The sequence below is a fragment of the Lutjanus erythropterus genome, chromosome 23 (genome assembly GCF_056507025.1).
Source record: "Lutjanus erythropterus isolate fLutEry1 chromosome 23, fLutEry1.hap2, whole genome shotgun sequence".
Lineage (NCBI taxonomy): Eukaryota > Metazoa > Chordata > Actinopteri > Lutjaniformes > Lutjanidae > Lutjanus > Lutjanus erythropterus.
Window position 1 is genome coordinate 809,671 of NC_139339.1, and position 18,089 is coordinate 827,759.

The 18,089-nt window shown below is 39.3% G+C and overlaps 1 protein-coding gene across 1 annotated transcript; it reads right to left on the reverse strand.

The window, feature by feature from the left end:
• Positions 1-17: 17 nt before the first annotated feature.
• LOC146305126 (uncharacterized) lies at positions 18-17,537 on the reverse strand. Its single transcript, XM_084713042.1, has 6 exons — positions 17,392-17,537; positions 14,102-14,455; positions 13,787-13,919; positions 3,084-3,160; positions 906-1,289; positions 18-753 (listed from the first exon to the last, which is right to left on the reverse strand). The coding sequence occupies exons 1-6, from the start codon at positions 17,456-17,458 to the stop codon at positions 575-577; spliced, it is 1,194 nt and encodes a 397-aa protein (XP_084569168.1). The 5' UTR covers positions 17,459-17,537; the 3' UTR covers positions 18-574.
• Between the last annotated feature and the right edge of the window lie 552 nt (positions 17,538-18,089).

The window sequence follows — 18,089 nt, forward strand, 5'->3', positions numbered from 1 at the left end:
GACACTTTAAGGAAAAGTCAGATACCAACAGGTTTTGTATTTTTTAATTCCAGTTAGTCAGTTAGTGCACATATACATTTGAAAAACAGTCAAAACAACCACCTCGTCTGTTCTAGTGATAATGAACTGATAATAACAACATGCCTTCATATGATGAATATGATGAATATGATGAATAACAGGTGAAACAAACAGGAAGACAGATGACTGAGACATCACTTACTGTTATCTCTTTAATCCAACACTGTCTGGCTCTTTTACTCCTGAGGACTGCATGTCCTGCCGGGTTTTAGAGACATTCTGAATTTTCTTTGACAGAGGATCAACTCAGTGATGATAAGAAGCTGATTTTGGTTGATTAATAAGCCAGTGCCATTTAAAAAAAAATAAAAATACAATGAATTAAATAACAGCGCTCTTTAGGAAAGTCTAGAAACAGGAAGTGCAAATAAACCAATAAACAGCTAAAAGTGCAGACGCTTATTCTTTTAAATCTTACCATGTTTTTTTTTTCTCTCTGTTTCTTTAACAGCAGCAGGACACTTTCATTCAGGAGTAAAGACGTCTGAGCCGTTTACTCTCCCGGATCACCAAAGTCACAACCATCATCAACAGCAGGTTGGTTTCTTTGGTTCCTTTTGTGTTTTTTACTTTTTCCACAAAGCAGAAGAGCAGGAAGTCCACAGATAAGTAAGACAATAAATAAGACAGTCAGCAGAGTAAAGGTGACTCCTCCGTCAGCAGAGCGTCCTGCTGCAGAGCAGAGAACAGCTGTGAGATATCAGCAAACTCTGACGGCACAAACTCACCTGAGTCTGAAACTGAAAACTCACCTGAGTCTGAAACTGAAAACTCACCTGAGTCTGAAACTGAAAACTCACCTGAGTCTGAAACTGAAAACTCACCTGAGTCTGAATCAGCAGCGTCACCTGGTCCTTGAACCTTCAGGTCGATGTGGTGTCTGACCTCAGTGTACGTTGTCTCACCTCGCTTGATGATTACGACTCGACACATGTATGTTCCCGCGTCGCCTTTGTTGGCGCGCTTCAGGACGAGAGAAAAGTCTCCGAACTTCATCTCTGGATCTCTCAGTTCCACTCGACCACGGAAAGACGGAAGCTGGTCGTTTTCATTCGGGCGCCCGTTTCGGTACGAGAACACGTAACCATGTGACTTCAGGTCGGGTCTGATCCACTCCAGCAGAACGACGGAGGCACTCGCCGTTTTGCTGGGACCCCAACACTGAAGAGTGACATCCTGCTTAGGCTTCACTTTTACCTTCTCCTGCCCTAAAACAAAAACAGAGAAGAAAAAAAACGCCATGAAACAAAGTAAAATCTGTGATTATAGCAGAAATATGAAGCTTCTAGTGTTCAAATTAAAATGAGTCCTGCAGTCCACATCATGAATTGGAGCCACAAACTGTATATAAAATAGGCTGAATCTCTTTTTAAAACATATTATCAGCTCTGTCAGCTGTCTGCTGATGTTAAGTTCAGCCTCTTATCCTGAAAACAAAAAGCCCACCGCTCTGAAAATACACTCTGCTTCTAGAGACACACTGATTTCAGTTGACTGATTCTGATTTTTTTACAGGTCTGACCTGCTGATTCCAAGTTTGGCTGATTCTGATTTTCAGTGTAAGAACTATAATTGACACTATTCACATACATATATTATTGTAAAATTAAACAGGATGCTCATAATAAAACACTATTACATAACTTTTATATTTTCTCCAAAAGTGTTCCAGATTACAGCCAGGTTTTAGATTATGCACCAGAGGGAGCATGATCATGTGAGATCTTGTGAGATCTTGTGAGATCTTGTGAGATCTTGTGAGACATGATTTCACATGATGTGGACGCAGATGCAAACAGACTGGAGACTAAAATGTCTGAGGAGACGCAGAACAGAACAGGTTGTTTGTTGAACAGGAGGTGAGATCTGCTGCTGGCTAACATGAGCCTGTTGTTCAGCGACACGGTCAGCTGCTCCGTCTCATTGTCCATCTTCTCTTAAGCTGTTCTTAGCATGTGTCACTAACAGTCTGTCACTAAACTTCATGCAAGCATGTCTGTGTGTGTGTGTGTGTGTGTGTGTGTGTGTGTGTGTGTGTGTGTGTGTGTGTGTGTGTGTGTGACATGGTCAGTGTGTCTGCTGTGTGCATGACATCACCATCATGCAGAGTGTCTGAATTTGACTAGAACAACATCATGTATTTAACACTGACTGGTGATTTTAACATGACGCGTCCTGCTGGGTGCTGCAGTCAAACTGCACTATGAGGTCCAGAGATAAAACAATCCTCGATTTAACCGTTAAAAACATCTTCTCCCTCTAAAAGATTATAAATGATTTCTAACAGACCTCATTCAGTGAACTCAAGGCATTAATTTGAACTCTGGTCTTTCATACTGATTTCATGACAGTAATTATATGACTATTATTCTTTCAAGTGGTCAGTGGCAGAATCTTATTAGTTTTCAGTCAGTTCATTTCTTAAAAGACGTGTAATGAAGATTTCTCCTGGAGGACATGGATCTGTCCACGTTTCACAGACACTGGTGTGATAGACTTGAGTGGGAGACATTAACACAGATGTGATGGACAGAGACAGACATTTTTACACAGAGAGGCGTGTCTTCAGTTTTAAAGTGACTCCAGATGGAGCGCCGTGGTAACGGAGGATGTAACCACAACGTCGCCAGTTATAACACACGCCTGGCTGCGTTCTTCACTTCCAATAAAAAATCCAAAACATAAAATAATGACAAATAAATGTGCAGATTTTCTCTGAGAGATGAAAAGCATAAACTTTCACTGTTCGATGGTTTGCAGGAAAAGATTCAGTGTTTATTTTACTGTTTGACTCCAGAAGTTTCTTCAAAGTAACAAAACAATTTTCAAAAATTCAACATTCCTTAAAATTCCTTTAATTTAAAAGTTTAATACAACAATGTGAATATTAAGTTAGAACAACAGTGATATAATCATCAGTAACAGCTGGAGCAGCTGCTGTTTAAACATGTTACATCACACACACACACACACACACACACACACACACACACACAGCTCACCTTCAGATGCAGCGAGCAGAGAGAGGATGAGGAGACAGACAGTGATGAAGAACATATCTGAGCTCAGACTGAAGCTGCTGTTTACTCAAAAATCAAAGGGTGGATCCGCTCAGATCTGCTGCTGCATTCAAGTTCTATCAGACATTCAACTTCTCACTACACTGATTCCCAGAAGTCCTCAAACATCTGTGTCAAAAGTTGCACCCCGATAAGTTTCAGACTGAATATCAAGCAGTTTTCAACTTGAGATAAACGTTGAACTCACAATAAAAACAGGAGACGCCTGCAACTTTGTGACTGAGGTTTCATTTGTGACGTAACATTATTAAAACATTACAGTTACATTACCGTTTAGTTACATTGCTGTTATTTGTTGAAATGTCTGTTCAGCATCTTTTGCATGTTTCCTGTATTTTATACAATGACATTGATGCAAAGTTGATAAAACAAGGCAGTTTTTGCAGATTTGTGATGTGACTTTATTCTAAGTTTTAGTTTTTCTGCGGTGACTCCTGGCACCGACACACATCCAGACCTCCACAGTGAAATCTGTATTTTTTAAAGTGAGTTCAGGAGGAACAGATCAGACAGCTGAACAGATGTTTATCTTCAGTGATGACGTGTAAATTCTGAGTGTGTCCAAACTGTGAGGGTTGATTTCAAAGTGTCCAGTAGAGGGCGATAGTGTACCGCGTTCAGACGGTGAGCGCCAGCACAAACCCACATCTACTTCCTGTCCTTGTTTTTAATAAAGGTTTTATATTTTGAGAAAACATGAAGTCCAGTTAACCAGCACACTGAGTTACTCACCCTCTTCAGCTAACAACAGATTCTTCTTCTTCTTTGCAGAGTTTCAGGAAGATCTCAAGTCTTCTTGGTTGCTGGAGGTGCAGATCTGGATCTCCCCATCGGTCAGACTCTGCAGGGACCAGATCCACACAGTGAGGCAATAAATCCCTCCTTTTAAACCTGGTCCTCCTAGAATAGAACTTTTAACTTTACTTCAGTCAGGAGAGACTAAATTCTGAGTGTATGAAATATATTAAACTCATATGTGCACAATCAACACAGGAGATGTGAAAAGTCAAAGAAAGGAGACCAACTGTCAAAAAAAACAAATGAGGCAGAATCTTTCTGAGCTCATCAGGTCAATATTCTCATCAGATAAAAGTGTTTTGTTTACGTCTCTGACCTGGACCACGTCCTGAACACTCAATACAGATTCTTACACAAGTTCAACAGTTCCATCAAGTTAGGATGAAGAACTTATTCATACAGCAGTTTAATCTCAGATCAAATCAACTGACAGGCCTGAATATCGTCTTCTGTCATTATAATATTAAGTGTTAATAATAATCTTTCGTTCTTATCTTTTCGGTGATGTTTGCAATTAGCTGCTGTGCAAGAAAAGTTTCATCATCATCATCTTGTTTTTCACAACTCTGACTGTTTGTGTTGTTTCTCTGTGAGGTTTAAACATGTAGCAACACGTTCAACAGCTTCTGCTCCTGACAGAGCGACACGGCACCAGCTGCTCTACATCACTCACACCAAACAAAGGAAACATGTCAATATGATATATCATCATTTATTGATATAATGCAGCTTATAAAGGTGAAATAAAGTGCTTTGAAAACAGAAAAGACACATGCAGAAGACATTCATTCATCGGGTTACCTAAGACATCTGATACAATCCATGATCACTGTTAGTGTGACTGAAAAGATCTGTAAGTAACAAAGTAACAGGAAGTTTCTATAGCAGATATTTACAAATGCTGATTACAGTCTGAGGTAAAGTGAAGCAGCACATACAGAGTTGGTTTAACTGTAGTTTATCCATCTTTTTTCAACTCATTACTTAACAATGTCAATGTGAACTTAGATTATAATGCAGTTATGTTTTCTCACACTGAAGCTTATAAAGTAACACACTGACACTCACATGTAAATGTAGTGAATAACTGGTAGAGATGTAACCATATATTTAAGACATTTAAACAAACGTAGCTATACTGCTAATGACTGCTGCAGTGTTTTTGTGTTCCAGTTGCACATGATAAATGCTACCTTTCATTCTCCTTTAATTCCATGCAAGCATTTGTTAATATTCAATCTGCAATAACTGATTTTGTGTCACCAGATGAATATCAATACTGTCCTCACTGTCTTTTGGCTGTTTTGGTATTTACCAGCTCCTCCTGTCTCTGTCTGCTGTTTGCTGCTGAGTGGACAATGTTTTTTTTTCTACTGCTAAGTCCTACGCATGTCTGCCTGAAAGATTCTGGACCCGTTTGAGCTAAACGTTTCAAGATCATCCTGTGGGTCTAATAATGGCATTAACACGAATTAGTAACAGCTGATATCATCTGCTGCTGAGTGACGGTCAGGGACAACTTCACAATAGAAGTCTCAAGTCCTCTACCTGTCTCCCACTTTTTTAAAGCTCGAGTAGACAACAACTGAACACTATGAAAATCCTTCCTCCTCTTTCTCTCTGCAGACTCATTTCACTCCCCTAAGCCCCTCCCAAAGGTTATTCCCCACTGTCTGTCATTACGCCTGTTTGCCACTCATTAATATAAGTTTGCCACTCATTAATACAGGCTCCATGGCACTGAGGACAATGAGCCTGAGGCTCTGTGAAGTCAGGACGTGTTCACGTGTTGTACTGCACACTGCTGAAGGGAGAATTCTTGGAAATCACAGAGACCAGAGACTAACAAAGTGCTAATTCATGGCCTTGGAAGTGACAATAGTCTGCTGCAACAGGAAGTGCAGTAAGCCTGCAGGTCACATGATGTCATGAAATGGCAACATTTTAATACACTTTCCATATGAACCTTAGCATCAAGTCAAACTCAATTTAAATGGAACTTTTCTCTCATTGTGAAGATATAAAGTTGGTGAACACAGTGTTACAGTGTGAGTCAGTGAAACGTGTCAACATGGTTCCCAGCTGACACTGGTCTCTTTAGAAACATGTCAGCTGCAGTTTAGTTTGTATTACATGTATACAGCAGCACCAGGTACAGATACACTGACTGTACTGTTACATTAACATTATTCTCTTTTGCAGAGAGTGATCCAGCTGCAGTTTATTCAGCAGTGAGAAGAAACGACGACGTCAGACAAATATCCATCAGATCAAACAGCAGGAGAGGTACAGCTGCTGCTCTTTAATACATCTGCAAAGTCATTTATGTGTTTGTTTGTGTCAGAAATGTGATTATACTGCAGACCAGTGAGCTAAAAAGGTTTTTATTTTAACCAAAATAAAAAAAAAGAACAGAAGCCATTAGATTGTTTGATAACTAACTTAACAAAATGTTAACATTGTCATTCGTAATTTTAAAATAGTTTAAAAGTTTGGTGCATCATAATTTAAAGTTGAGCTGTGATTTAAACCATTTTAAAAAATAAATTCTTGTTTTATGTTTGAACTGTTTGTGTGTTCAGAGTTTCCAGCAGAACCAGAGGTCGTCTACTCTGCATTGAGAGTCCAACAGTCCAACCACTGACGTCCAGCTGCCGGTTCACGTCTCACTGACTGTCCTCCAGACCCTCAGACCTCAGTGTCATATATGATGTATTTCGTGGTACGTTGTGTGTATTTACACCACCCAAAACACACTCACACACACACAGACTGCTGAGTCAGCACAAACACTGTGAGAGAGGGAGGGAGGGAGGGGGGGAGAGAGAGAGAGAGAGAGAGAGAGATATTTCTGCATGTATTTCTGTTTCTCTGTGTTTGATGTTTGTCTGACTTCATGTTGAGTTAAAGGTCAGAGTGAAGCTGCTCTGCTGCCACCTGCTGGCTGTCTGACTCTACTGACACGATGCTTTACAAAGTTATCAGTCAACAACTGGCAGTTTGAACATCAAATCTAATATTAAATGTGTCTTTGTGCTGGATTCAGTTGAATATAGGTAGAAACTGATTTGCTAATCAATGCATTCTGTTTTTATTTTTGTTTGACCTTTTCAGAATTGAGGTTTTACTGAAATAAATACATAAAAATAAAAACCATCTGAGGCTGCAGATTTTCATCAGTCAACCTGAACACAAGATTCAGATCAAACTCTGTCATCAACAACATTATGATTAACTGTCATTTAATAACACATTTTCTCTCTTAGTTTTCTCTGTAACATTTACATTTACATTTGTAATTTAATTACATGCAGCTACTAACATGTAACTAGTTACTCCCTCTCTCTGCTCGTAGGGAAGTTGTGTTTTTAGCCGAGCAGTTGTTGATGACTTGTGGCTCCTCGAGGACTGAGGAGTCAGCAGGCAGGTCAGGTTATATAAAGGTTAAATATAGGTTACACCACGATCATGAGGTTCTTCTGCATACAGTCTTAAGTTTGCATGAAAAAATAAAATAGCTGATAGAACATCTCAATCAACAGTCCAGCTGCACTTTAGTCTTCATATATCACACATTTATTTTTACAGAAATTCACAACATACAAGAACATTGAATATATGTATGGAATAATGGAAGTGAATTGCATTTTGTCTGGTCCGGTCCTGAGACTACGTTGTCATGGGAGACCCTACCAGGAGCTCAGAGCTCCAGACAACACAACTCCCAGGATCAATGGACACACAAACCCCTCCACCATGATAAGGCAGCAACTCATGGAGGAGAAACACTGTAGAATCAGACCTGGTGGAAAAACTCAACAACTAAACTCAACATATTTACACACAGTGGTTTGATGATGGAGGTGATAATGTTTGTAGTTCAGCTTCATCAGCAGCAGGCTGCGTCGGATTCTGCTTCTGACGTCTTTGACATTTCCACAAGACAAAACCAACAACACAAATGACAACAGCACCAGTAATAAGTGGTGCTGTCAGGTTCCCTCTCTCCTGCAGAGTTCACTGTTTCCTCCAGTGTCCCTGAACAAGAAGAGAAAACAAAGTTCAGAACTTGTGATGTTCTCATCTTTTCATTGGACCCATGATGTCAAACAACAGCACAGATGATGTCTCTATAAAAAACAGCATTTCACATTTACTCTCGTTTTAAACCCTGTTCTCACACATTAATACATGTTGATCTGACTCTTCATAAGTCCAACATTTTACAACATTTTTATAAACTTCATTATTATTATTACTATTTAGAAACAGGACATTGAATTTTTGTCGTCTTTGCATCATGCAACATACTCTATGTGTGATGCATTGAATATAAATCATACACACTTCCTGTTTGTCCTCTGTGAGACAGACACATTAATGAAGTCAAACAGTCAGTAGGTGGCAGTAGAGCAGCTTCACTCTGTTCAACACGTGATGATCTTCACTCTAAAGTCAGACTGTAATCTTACCTTGACCTCACAGGGAGAGAAAAAGTGTTCATGTTGATGTTTTCAAAAAAATCAGCAGTCAGCCGAACAAGAGAAGAACTCCAGTCATCAAAAACAGAGTCTGCTGAGTCAGCACAAACACTGAGAGCAGGAGAGAGAGAGAGTGTGAGAGTTACAACAGGTCAAGTAAACTTCAAACACTGAAGAAGGGGAACTGCATGAAAAAATATTTCAGAAGACAACTGTGAGTCAGACCGGGAGTTTGTCTGCAAATAAACCATAGAGATGAAACTTCTGATGAGTTCCAACATGCTATTTTGATTAAACGCAAAACCTGTCAGGTCACTTTCGGGTGCTTCGGAGAAGTCACGCACAAAGGTGGCTGCTGAGCTGCGTTCCAGATAAGTCATGCAAAGTCAATAAAAATGCCAAAGATACATGTTTGAATGCCAACACACCCACATGAAGTGCACATAAAGTCTCCAGTGTTGTTTTTGTAGCTGATACTTCAAATGTGAACTCAGAGCCAGTCCTGACCTCCATGTCTCCCCTCAGCAAGATTCTGCAAAGGCCACGTAAACCATTTACCACACAGTCACAGCTAACAGCCCAGTGCTCCCAGTACAGTCCTCCCTCCTTGAAACCAGTTTGCTCCATCTGTCAGTCAAAGAATAAGTAGATCTATATAGAAGAGAATGAGGCACAAAAAACTACATGTATTGAACAGAATATTTTCAGATAAGTGAATATTGACATTAACACAGACAACAAATTTTAGAATATATAAAATATTAAATCATAACTCTGACCTTTGGCTCTGCTGCCTGGTAGTTAGTCAGTTAATTGGTTTTAAATTCAGTATTTAATCAAACATTCACTGTCAATCCCTTCATTTCCATCTTGCATTAGTTCAGAGTTGTAATCAATAATCACTAATCACAAAAAAATAAAAGAACTTCAATATACATACAAGTAGGTCAAAAATCAGGTGTGTGTATATATTACTGTAATAATGAGTTTCTGTAAATAGTGAACAAGAATACAATAATGTGACGTGGAGGATGCGAAGCTGCTGTTCCTCTTATGTTATAACACACACTTCCTGCTTTATCTTTCCTTCTGCTTATAGATGTTATATTTCTTTTAAAACTACAGAAAAACTTTCAGTGAAAGCCCCATATTCCCAACTGTTTCTTTCAGTTTTGTTTCCTGTGAAACGCTTCACAGTGATGACTGACCTCGGGGAATCTCGCTCACAGCCAGCGTGAAGTCCTGAAACAGGAACTAAAACTACAAACACCATGTTTCATTCTTAACGTGAGCAAATCTGACTGTAAAGAGTCTGAAACTTCTCATCAGCTCAGAGTTAAACAGCAGCTGAAGCACTTTGCCTTCATATTTGGGATTCACATCAGTCTGATCATCGATTTGCATGAGACGTACCGCAGTATTTGTATCATGAGGGAGAAGCAGGAAGTTGCCATCTGCAGTCAATGATTCGCTGCACAGAGACACAGAGGTTAGACTGAGTGTAGCCTGGTTTAAATGGAAACTTATGTGGCTTCTAAACTGAATTAGTGTGATTCAGATCTGCTGTTCAGTTTTTCCCTGTGAATCACACATCACAGAAGGTGTGATAACAGAAAATCCCCCCCCCCCCCCCCAGTGTAAAGGCCAACTTATACAACAAAACAATGTGGTATTTCCTTTCAGACTAAGAAACTCGTCTGGTCTCATTTTCAACAGTCCATTACATGACCGTATGTTATGATGCATTATTACCAAGAAGCAGAAATCATATTGTTCTGCTCTGACAATGCTGATTGTGTGTATTCTGGCTCCAATCTCGCCATCACTTCCTCCTGAATGACTTTCTGCTTCTCCCAAATGACTCTCAGGATCCTCCTCAGTTTCTAAATTGGTAATGAGCAGTTCTTGTAAATCTTCTGTCTTTCTAGACTTTAAAACTTTCTAGACTGATGGTGATGGTCGTCCTTGCCTCTGCTCCACTTCTCCCCTCCAAACACTTCCACAAGTCTTAGTCAAGCTATGAAATATATGAAAACATGGAAAGCAATATAAATATTAACTGCTAAAACAGTTAAACAAGTGAGTAAGAAATGCTAACATCCAGGAGTTGTGACTTGGAAAACAGATTTAAAATGTTATTTTTGTGCCGCAGACAGATTTTTTTTTTTATCCACATGGTTTGAAGAGACTTTAAGGATTCGAGAAACCACAATCTGTGTTTTCCCATTTTTTAAAAATGATGCTGAGCTCTGAGGCTTAATTGTGATTAAATGAGAGACACAAATAGTCAGAAACATGAAACAATGTCAGTGAGATTTGTAGTACAAAAAAATTCCATGGACATTTTTAAAAACATCAGCAGAGGACACGAGACAAAGTTCTGGTAACGGAGTTGTGACTAGTGACACTGATTATTCTTATTTACACCATAAACACGACTCAGCTTACAGTCAACATGATCCAGAAACAAAACCAGCCAGCGCACACAGGTGACATTTCAAACAAGGTGTTGATATGATAAATAAATCAAATGACGAGATAAAATTTCCATGCTAGAATCAGAAAGACAGTTCATCAGTAAAGTTTGGTAGAAATGAAAGAGAAGTTTGACTGAAATATTTTTATGAGAATATCCTGATCCAAGAGTTGAGACTCTTTTCAGGAGACAATATTTGACTAAAAATCTGTTTATTGGTGATTAAAAAGTTCAAATGTGACGGAGGAGTTTACTTGACTTCAGTGTGTGAAGTTGTGACTGTTCAGTCTGAGTTCTTCCTGATAACAAAAGGTGTTCCACAAGGTTGAAGCTGATGCGATCAAACATTCATGAGGTCATTAATAATTCAGAAGTAAAACAGCAGTTGTCCATCCTGTCAAACTCTGGTGATGATTTTAATGGACAGAACATCATCATCCTCTAATTTAAGTTCATGACAGGGAAACATTTGATTGTGAAGTGATGTTTATCATAAAACTGTGTGGAGGAAGTGACACTCGGGACTTTTCATATGACTCATTTTGACCACAACCACAAAGACGTAAAAAAAAGTCTTTCAGTATGCATCTGTGGAAAGTAGAGTTGAGTCCAGTTGGACAGAAACAGTGTCAGAGGCTCATCTGAACTCTACGTTTGTTGTCTATAAATGACTGAAGAGCCTGGTGGAGGTCACAGTCACAACAAGCTCAGTGCAGCCTCTCATCATGTGCTCCACCTTCCTGCCACTCTGATCCCCCAGATTACAGAGCCAGGCTCAGACATGTGCAGCCATAAAGATTGAACTGCCAGTTACAGACAACAAAGGTCAATGTTTCAGGTTTTATCAGGTTGTATAGATTATAATTGTCTTAGCTCCACCTGTTCTAAAAGCAGGATGCTGTTGAAAAATCAACAAAGAACTAATATAAAGTCTGGTTTATGAGCCTTTTATTGTACGCCTCATATAAAGAGAGAAGTCGGATTGGACTGTGAGCTGTTTTCAAAAAACTCTCTGAGGACACGATATGTTACCTGATACCATGTGGCCGGTTGCCGGGAAACTCAGGTGGTGAGCTGCTTTTGATTAAACCTGCCCCAACAGGCTCAACAGGTTTAATCATTGCACGTAAACAGCTGGTAGAAAGTACATTTACTGAAGTAGTGTACTGAAGCAGAATTATGAGGTATTTCTCTTTTCTGTTTCTTGTGTTGCACCACATCTGTCTGACAGCTGTAGTTTCATGTTACTCTGCAGATTAATTATATGATATGATGAACTGTTAGAGATTAATGTGTGTGAATGATCTCCACCTAAAATACTTCATGTGTCAGTAATAATAATGATACTGACTGAGCTTCACTGAAGTTACTTTTCTGTTCCAGGTGTAACTGAGGTGGCAGATTAAATAACACACCTGTGTCTGTTTCATGATGACTGTTGATCACTGAGAGTCACTTCTCTAAAGTTGAGCTGCAGTTTAAATATCACATTCATTTTCACAGGAACTCAGAGAATACAAAGACATCTTGTATATATGAATTACTGACTGTATTTTCTCATTTTTCTGTTCAGGATGTTTTACCAACTCAAACGTCTGTATCTGACGTCCTGAGAAAGAGACTCAACAATCAACTGTCTCTCTGGTGCGTTTAGGAACAGTTCAGGTAAATCCTGTTAACCCTTGTGAAGTTTTTAATTTCTGTGTACTTCCCTTATCCTAAGGATCAAAAATGACCCCCCTTCACTAAACCCGTAAAATAAAGCAGCTTAATTAAATTTTAAATCCCAAATTTACTTTGCATGATGAAACAACCTGTTATTCATCAATTCAACTAAATTCAATTCAGTTTTATTTTTATAGCGTCACAACACAAGTCATCTCAGAGCGCTGAGCACATCATAAAACTTATATCTGAGTTTTCTCTTTCAGAAAGTGCAGAAAGACTTCATCTAACCAGTGGACATCAGTTTTTATCACAACACAACTGTTATAATTGTTTTCTTTACTAAAGTAGACATTTATCATTACTATTGCTAAATGTAGTGTGAAGGTGAAATCTGCAGAAATTAGTTTTGAAGGAATTTTATTGAAAGATTTATACAAACCCAGCCTTTGGGACTGACTGACCCACAAATTTGTTTATGTTGTTGCTATGGTGAAGAAATGTCTGTCAATTGTAAGATCCCAGAAGCAGTCCACACCCTTGATTCAATACAGTTTGCTTTCGCAAATGATGAGAACCGTACCCGAGTACATATGAACCGTACTCGAGGCCACCTGTTCAAGTGAACCCGGGCATGGAGTAATGTACCATGCCCGGTTACGGTACACAGTGTTCACACTGACCAAAAGAACTGGACTTTGGGAGAGAGTGTACTTCAAATTAAGGCCTGGGTCCCTAATGTAAAAGTTAACTTTGAAAATACTTCTAAGCCTGCCTTAAAAATAAACCCCTCAGAACTGTTTGTACATCTCAAATGAGTTTCTTGATGAGACAAAAGAGTTTAGTTTCATGAAGTAGTTTAAGACTTTAACCATCAAAGGTCTGTGATCCATCAGTGTGTGGTGGAACTGAGCTGCATTTTGTATGGTCTGTTCCTGGGACCAGTTTGTCATGGGAGACCCTACCAGGAGCTCAGAGCTCCAGACAACACAACTCCCAGGATCAACAGACACATAAACCCCTCCACCACGATAAGGTAGCAACTCATGGAGGAGAAACACTGTAGAATCAGAAAAACTCAACAACTAACCTCAACATATTTACTGACAGTGGTTTGATGATGATGATAATGTTTGTAGTTCAGCTTCATCATCAGCAGGCTGCGTCTGATTCTGCTTCTGACATCTTTGACGTTTTCTCAAGACACAACCAACAAAACAAATGACAACAGCAACACAGTAATAAGTGGTGATGTCACATTCCCTCTGCTTCTGTCTCCTCCCTCCTTGTCTCCTCCCTTCTCGTCTCTTCTCTTCTCAGTGTGTCCAGCTGTGTGACCTGCAGAGCAGAAACAGATGTGAGGTATCAGCTGTCAGGTAGCTGCTGACTGAAGAACAGAACAGACTCCATTTCCTCTTCAGTCTCATGTCAGACATCATCTGCTGCACTTTGATCACATGACTCACAGCAGCTGTTTTCTACAAAGTCTCATCAACAACATCTGGACACAACAAACTCACCTGACTCTGTCACCTTCAGGTTGATGAACTGACTGAACTCAGTGTCTCTCCTTCTGCGTCCACCGCTGCGTGTTGATACAAAACACTCGTATGTTGCACTGTCGTTGACGGTGACGTTCTTCAGAATCACAGAAGCGTCTCCGTTCTTCATCTCTGGGTCTTTCAGCTCCACTCGACCACGAAAAAATGGATGATGGTAGTGTTTATGCAGACGGTTTTCTCTGAAGAAGAAGACATAACCATCTGACTCCAGGTCAGGTCTGCTCCACTCTATCAGTATGATGGACTTGCTTGTGGTTTTCTGACACTGCAGAGTGGCGTCCTCTCCAACCTCTGCTCTTACCTCCAGTGTCCCTGAACAAGAAGAGAAAACAAAGTTCAGATCTTGTGATGTTCTCATCTTTTCATTGGACCAATGATGTCAAACAACAGCACAGATGATGTCTCTATAAAAAACAGCATTTCACATTTACTACAACCACACACCTTTGTACATCTACATTTTAAACTATCATTGAGCTGACTCTTCCTAAGTCCCGCCCCTTTTTGTTCCGTGTTCCAATAACACTTAAGCAAGTATAGAACTTGACAGAACCTCAACTTTGTCCCTTCCTGTTTCCTGTTTCCTGAACTTAGGTCTGTTCTGTTTGACTCATCTGTGTTAAATAGAAAACCACATTTTGAAGACAGTTCAAAGACGTTCTTCAAGGACCTGAAAAAGACACATGCAAATGCTAGCTAAGCAGCTACCTAATGTACATCAATCATTAGCTTGTAGTTGATAATAGCTGATAATAAATAATAGGTGATAATATTGGCAAAACCATAACTTATCAATGAGAATCATTAGTTACCTAGTTAGCTAACATTAGGTAACTTAAGATGTCACTATACGTCTTAAATAGTTAGTTACATGTGAGAACTCATATTAGCAAAACTCTGGCTAACCAGTTAGCTTTTTGTCTTTGAATGAATGCCTTGCCACAGCAATGTCTTTTAACATCTTCTTTAAAACTTAGTTTTCTTTTCAACATAGATGAGCCGAGCACTGAGCATATGGCTGGGTATCAATTCTGATTTCTCCAATTAATTTGATTAGCTATCAGTGTCAATCTGGTTAGGGATGTTTCCCCTACCGTGGTTTTTGGACATTTTTAGATGTATTTATTCAGACTTTCTTGTTCTAAAATTTTGAAAGTATGTATGTAAGTTCTCTTCCCTCCTTCCTGTCACTCTGCTGTCTATATTCTTGGGTTTGTCGAGGACTAGAAGGTGCAGACAGTATCTCATGGCTCATGTTACACAAAAATTGGATTCTCTCTCTGTTGTTCATGATGCTGTTCTGTCTAGTTGATGTTAAGTGTGTTTATTGGGCCAGTCTAATGTTTCAGTAACTATCCTGTGGAAATCTGCCTTACCAAGTGATACGTTAACTGGCTAGCCCAGCTAGTTCACCTTGTATTACTGTGAACAAACCGTTAACATGGTCACTGCAGTTGTTGTTTAGTGTTCATACAGAGAGCAGCTGATCTCATTTTAGTCCTGTAATGCCCAAGTATAATATTACATTTCTTACTGAAATTAATATGTAACCTTGTGTAAAATTACCATTTTAAAACTCAATTTAAGATTTTTTGGACATAAACTTAGACGCTCTTAAAAATGCTTTTTTTTTTAAAAAAATGTTGCATCATATTACAAAGCGTATGCCTCTGACTAGCATGCAGAGATAGTATCAGTAGCAAGTCACAGATTTGCAGTAAAGAGCTGAAATAAAACTGATGACTCCTTTCTCTGACTGGAGACATGTAGTGGTCAACCTCTTCACACCACCTTGCAGCACATCAGTGAGCTCTTGCACCAAAGGCTGGTCACATGAGACTAACAGGGTTAAAAGTGCAGACAGTACCACACATCCACACGATATCAGACCATGCTTAATTCAAATCAATTCATCTTTTTTTTTTTTTTAAACCCAGCCCAATATCGAAGTACAGGAAACAGGAAAGGACAAAGTTGACTGAGGTTTCAAAAGGGGCGGGACTTATGAAGGGTCAGCTGGATACTGAAGAACAAAACTCTGCTTCATACTGAGTTAACAAGAAGTTCAGTCAAGTTTTCCTCAACATCAAGATACATAAAACATTTCTGTGAATGTTAATATTACTTTCATTCAGAAGCAGGTCCTTGAAGTTTTCTTTACACACTGTAGATGAACTAAATGAAATCGTCCCCATGAAGACAGAGACGACTCTAAAACCTGGACAGAGACACCTGCTGTATCTGCTGGATGGACACCACAGGAGGAAGAGACAGAACACAGAGGTTCCTGCTGGACATTTGTCCACAGAGTGAAGTACAGAAGAGGACGCAGCAGCAGCAGAGAACACAGGCAGAACACGACACGACCTCACACAAATAAAAAAAACAAAAAAATTTTTTTTAGCTACGATGATATTTAAGTGATTTTTAAAACATTCAGATGTGTTCAGTTTGTTCCTGTTACAGTTTGTGGATGAAGAGAAGACGGTGAAGTGATGGGAACTTCCTCTCAGAGAGAAACAGGAAAAAACACTCAACCTGAACTGTCAGACTTAAAGACAGACTCCATCAGTCTCCCTCACCTCCTGTCCTCTGACTGATTTACTCTGATGTTCTTACTCTAACTCCAACCAATCACAGAGCTCCAGAGGGGTGGAGCCTCACCACGTCACATTTACTGTCTCCTCTCAGCAGACAGAACTTCAGAACTTCATCAGAACTTAGAGAAACTCTTTCATACCCGCTGTGATATCCTACGGTGGCCGACAAGTGCAAACGCGCTGCATATACAGAAACGCGCTGCATAAACGTTTTCTTTTTGCATCTGTTTTCCTATATGCAGCGCGTTTCTGTATTTGCAGCGATTTCGTTTTGCATCTGTTTTCTTATATGCAGCGCGTTTCCGTATTTGCAGCACCTGTCTGTATATGCAGCGCGTTTGCACTTGTCGGCCACCGTAATATCCAGTTTAAAAAAGACCAAACTCAATAATGATTTCATCATGAGTAACAGCTGTAAATATCTGCTGTATAAACTATACAAACAACAAAAATGAAGAGATGAATGAATTTCCCTGGGCTATAAATAAAAACAAAGTTTTGCACATTTCTCTCTAAATAATCAAAATATAAGAGATGAATCAGCTCCAATCATGTTGTATAAATGAAACACACACACACACACACACACACACACACACACACACACACACACACACACACACACACACACACACACAAAACACTCACCTTCAGACAGAACAAAGGAACACGAGAACATCAACAGAACCACAAACTGCGCAGTTAATCCAGACATGATGAAGAGTCGCTGTCTGCTGCTGATGAAGCTGTGAGTAAAGCGACTGGTTCTTCCTGTTGCTGCTGTTAAATGATCTCTACCCCTCCCTTCACTTTTATAGTCACGTGATTTCTAAGAAAACAGAACTGTGCTGCATTCAGGGTGTGTCAGACATTCAGCTACTGAGAAATTAACAACAAACATAAATAAACTACAAGATAGTTTGATGTCAGTAAAAGTTTTTTGTCTAACTTCCTCCACATCACTGGTGACCTAAACTGGGGCAAGAGGGCAGTAAAAATACCCTCCTGGATGCTCCTGTTGTAGGTAAAACATGATAAATGTCTGTACATATGATTATAGTTGATTATAGACAAATACAGCATAGTTGCACTCTACAGAGTGCAGTCTGCTTTAGATAAATGTGAACATCAGAATGTTAACAAAGAATATTATTGAATATTAGAAAATATTACATTACATCTACTATCATCATCATCAGATCATCATTCCATCTCTACTTTCTGTTTACTGCTAGTTAAGTAACGTTAGCATGCTAACATGCTAAACTAAAACTGTAAACATGATAAACATTATACGTGTTAAACATCAACATGTTAATATTTTCATTATTAACATTCTGATTTTC

Excerpts from the sequence above, each read along its gene's own strand:
- LOC146305126 (XM_084713042.1), bottom strand. The coding sequence starts at position 17,458 with ATGTCTGGATTAACTGCGCAGTTTGTGGTTCTGTTGATGTTCTCGTGT. Across the intron at positions 3,161-13,786 it reads TCATTTGTTTTGTTGGTTGT|CAGCTTCAGTCTGAGCTCAG; the intron begins GTCTTGAGAAAA and ends TTGAGTAAACAG. Across the intron at positions 1,290-3,083 it reads TCTGCTCGCTGCATCTGAAG|GGCAGGAGAAGGTAAAAGTG; the intron begins GTGAGCTGTGTG and ends TTTTTGTTTTAG.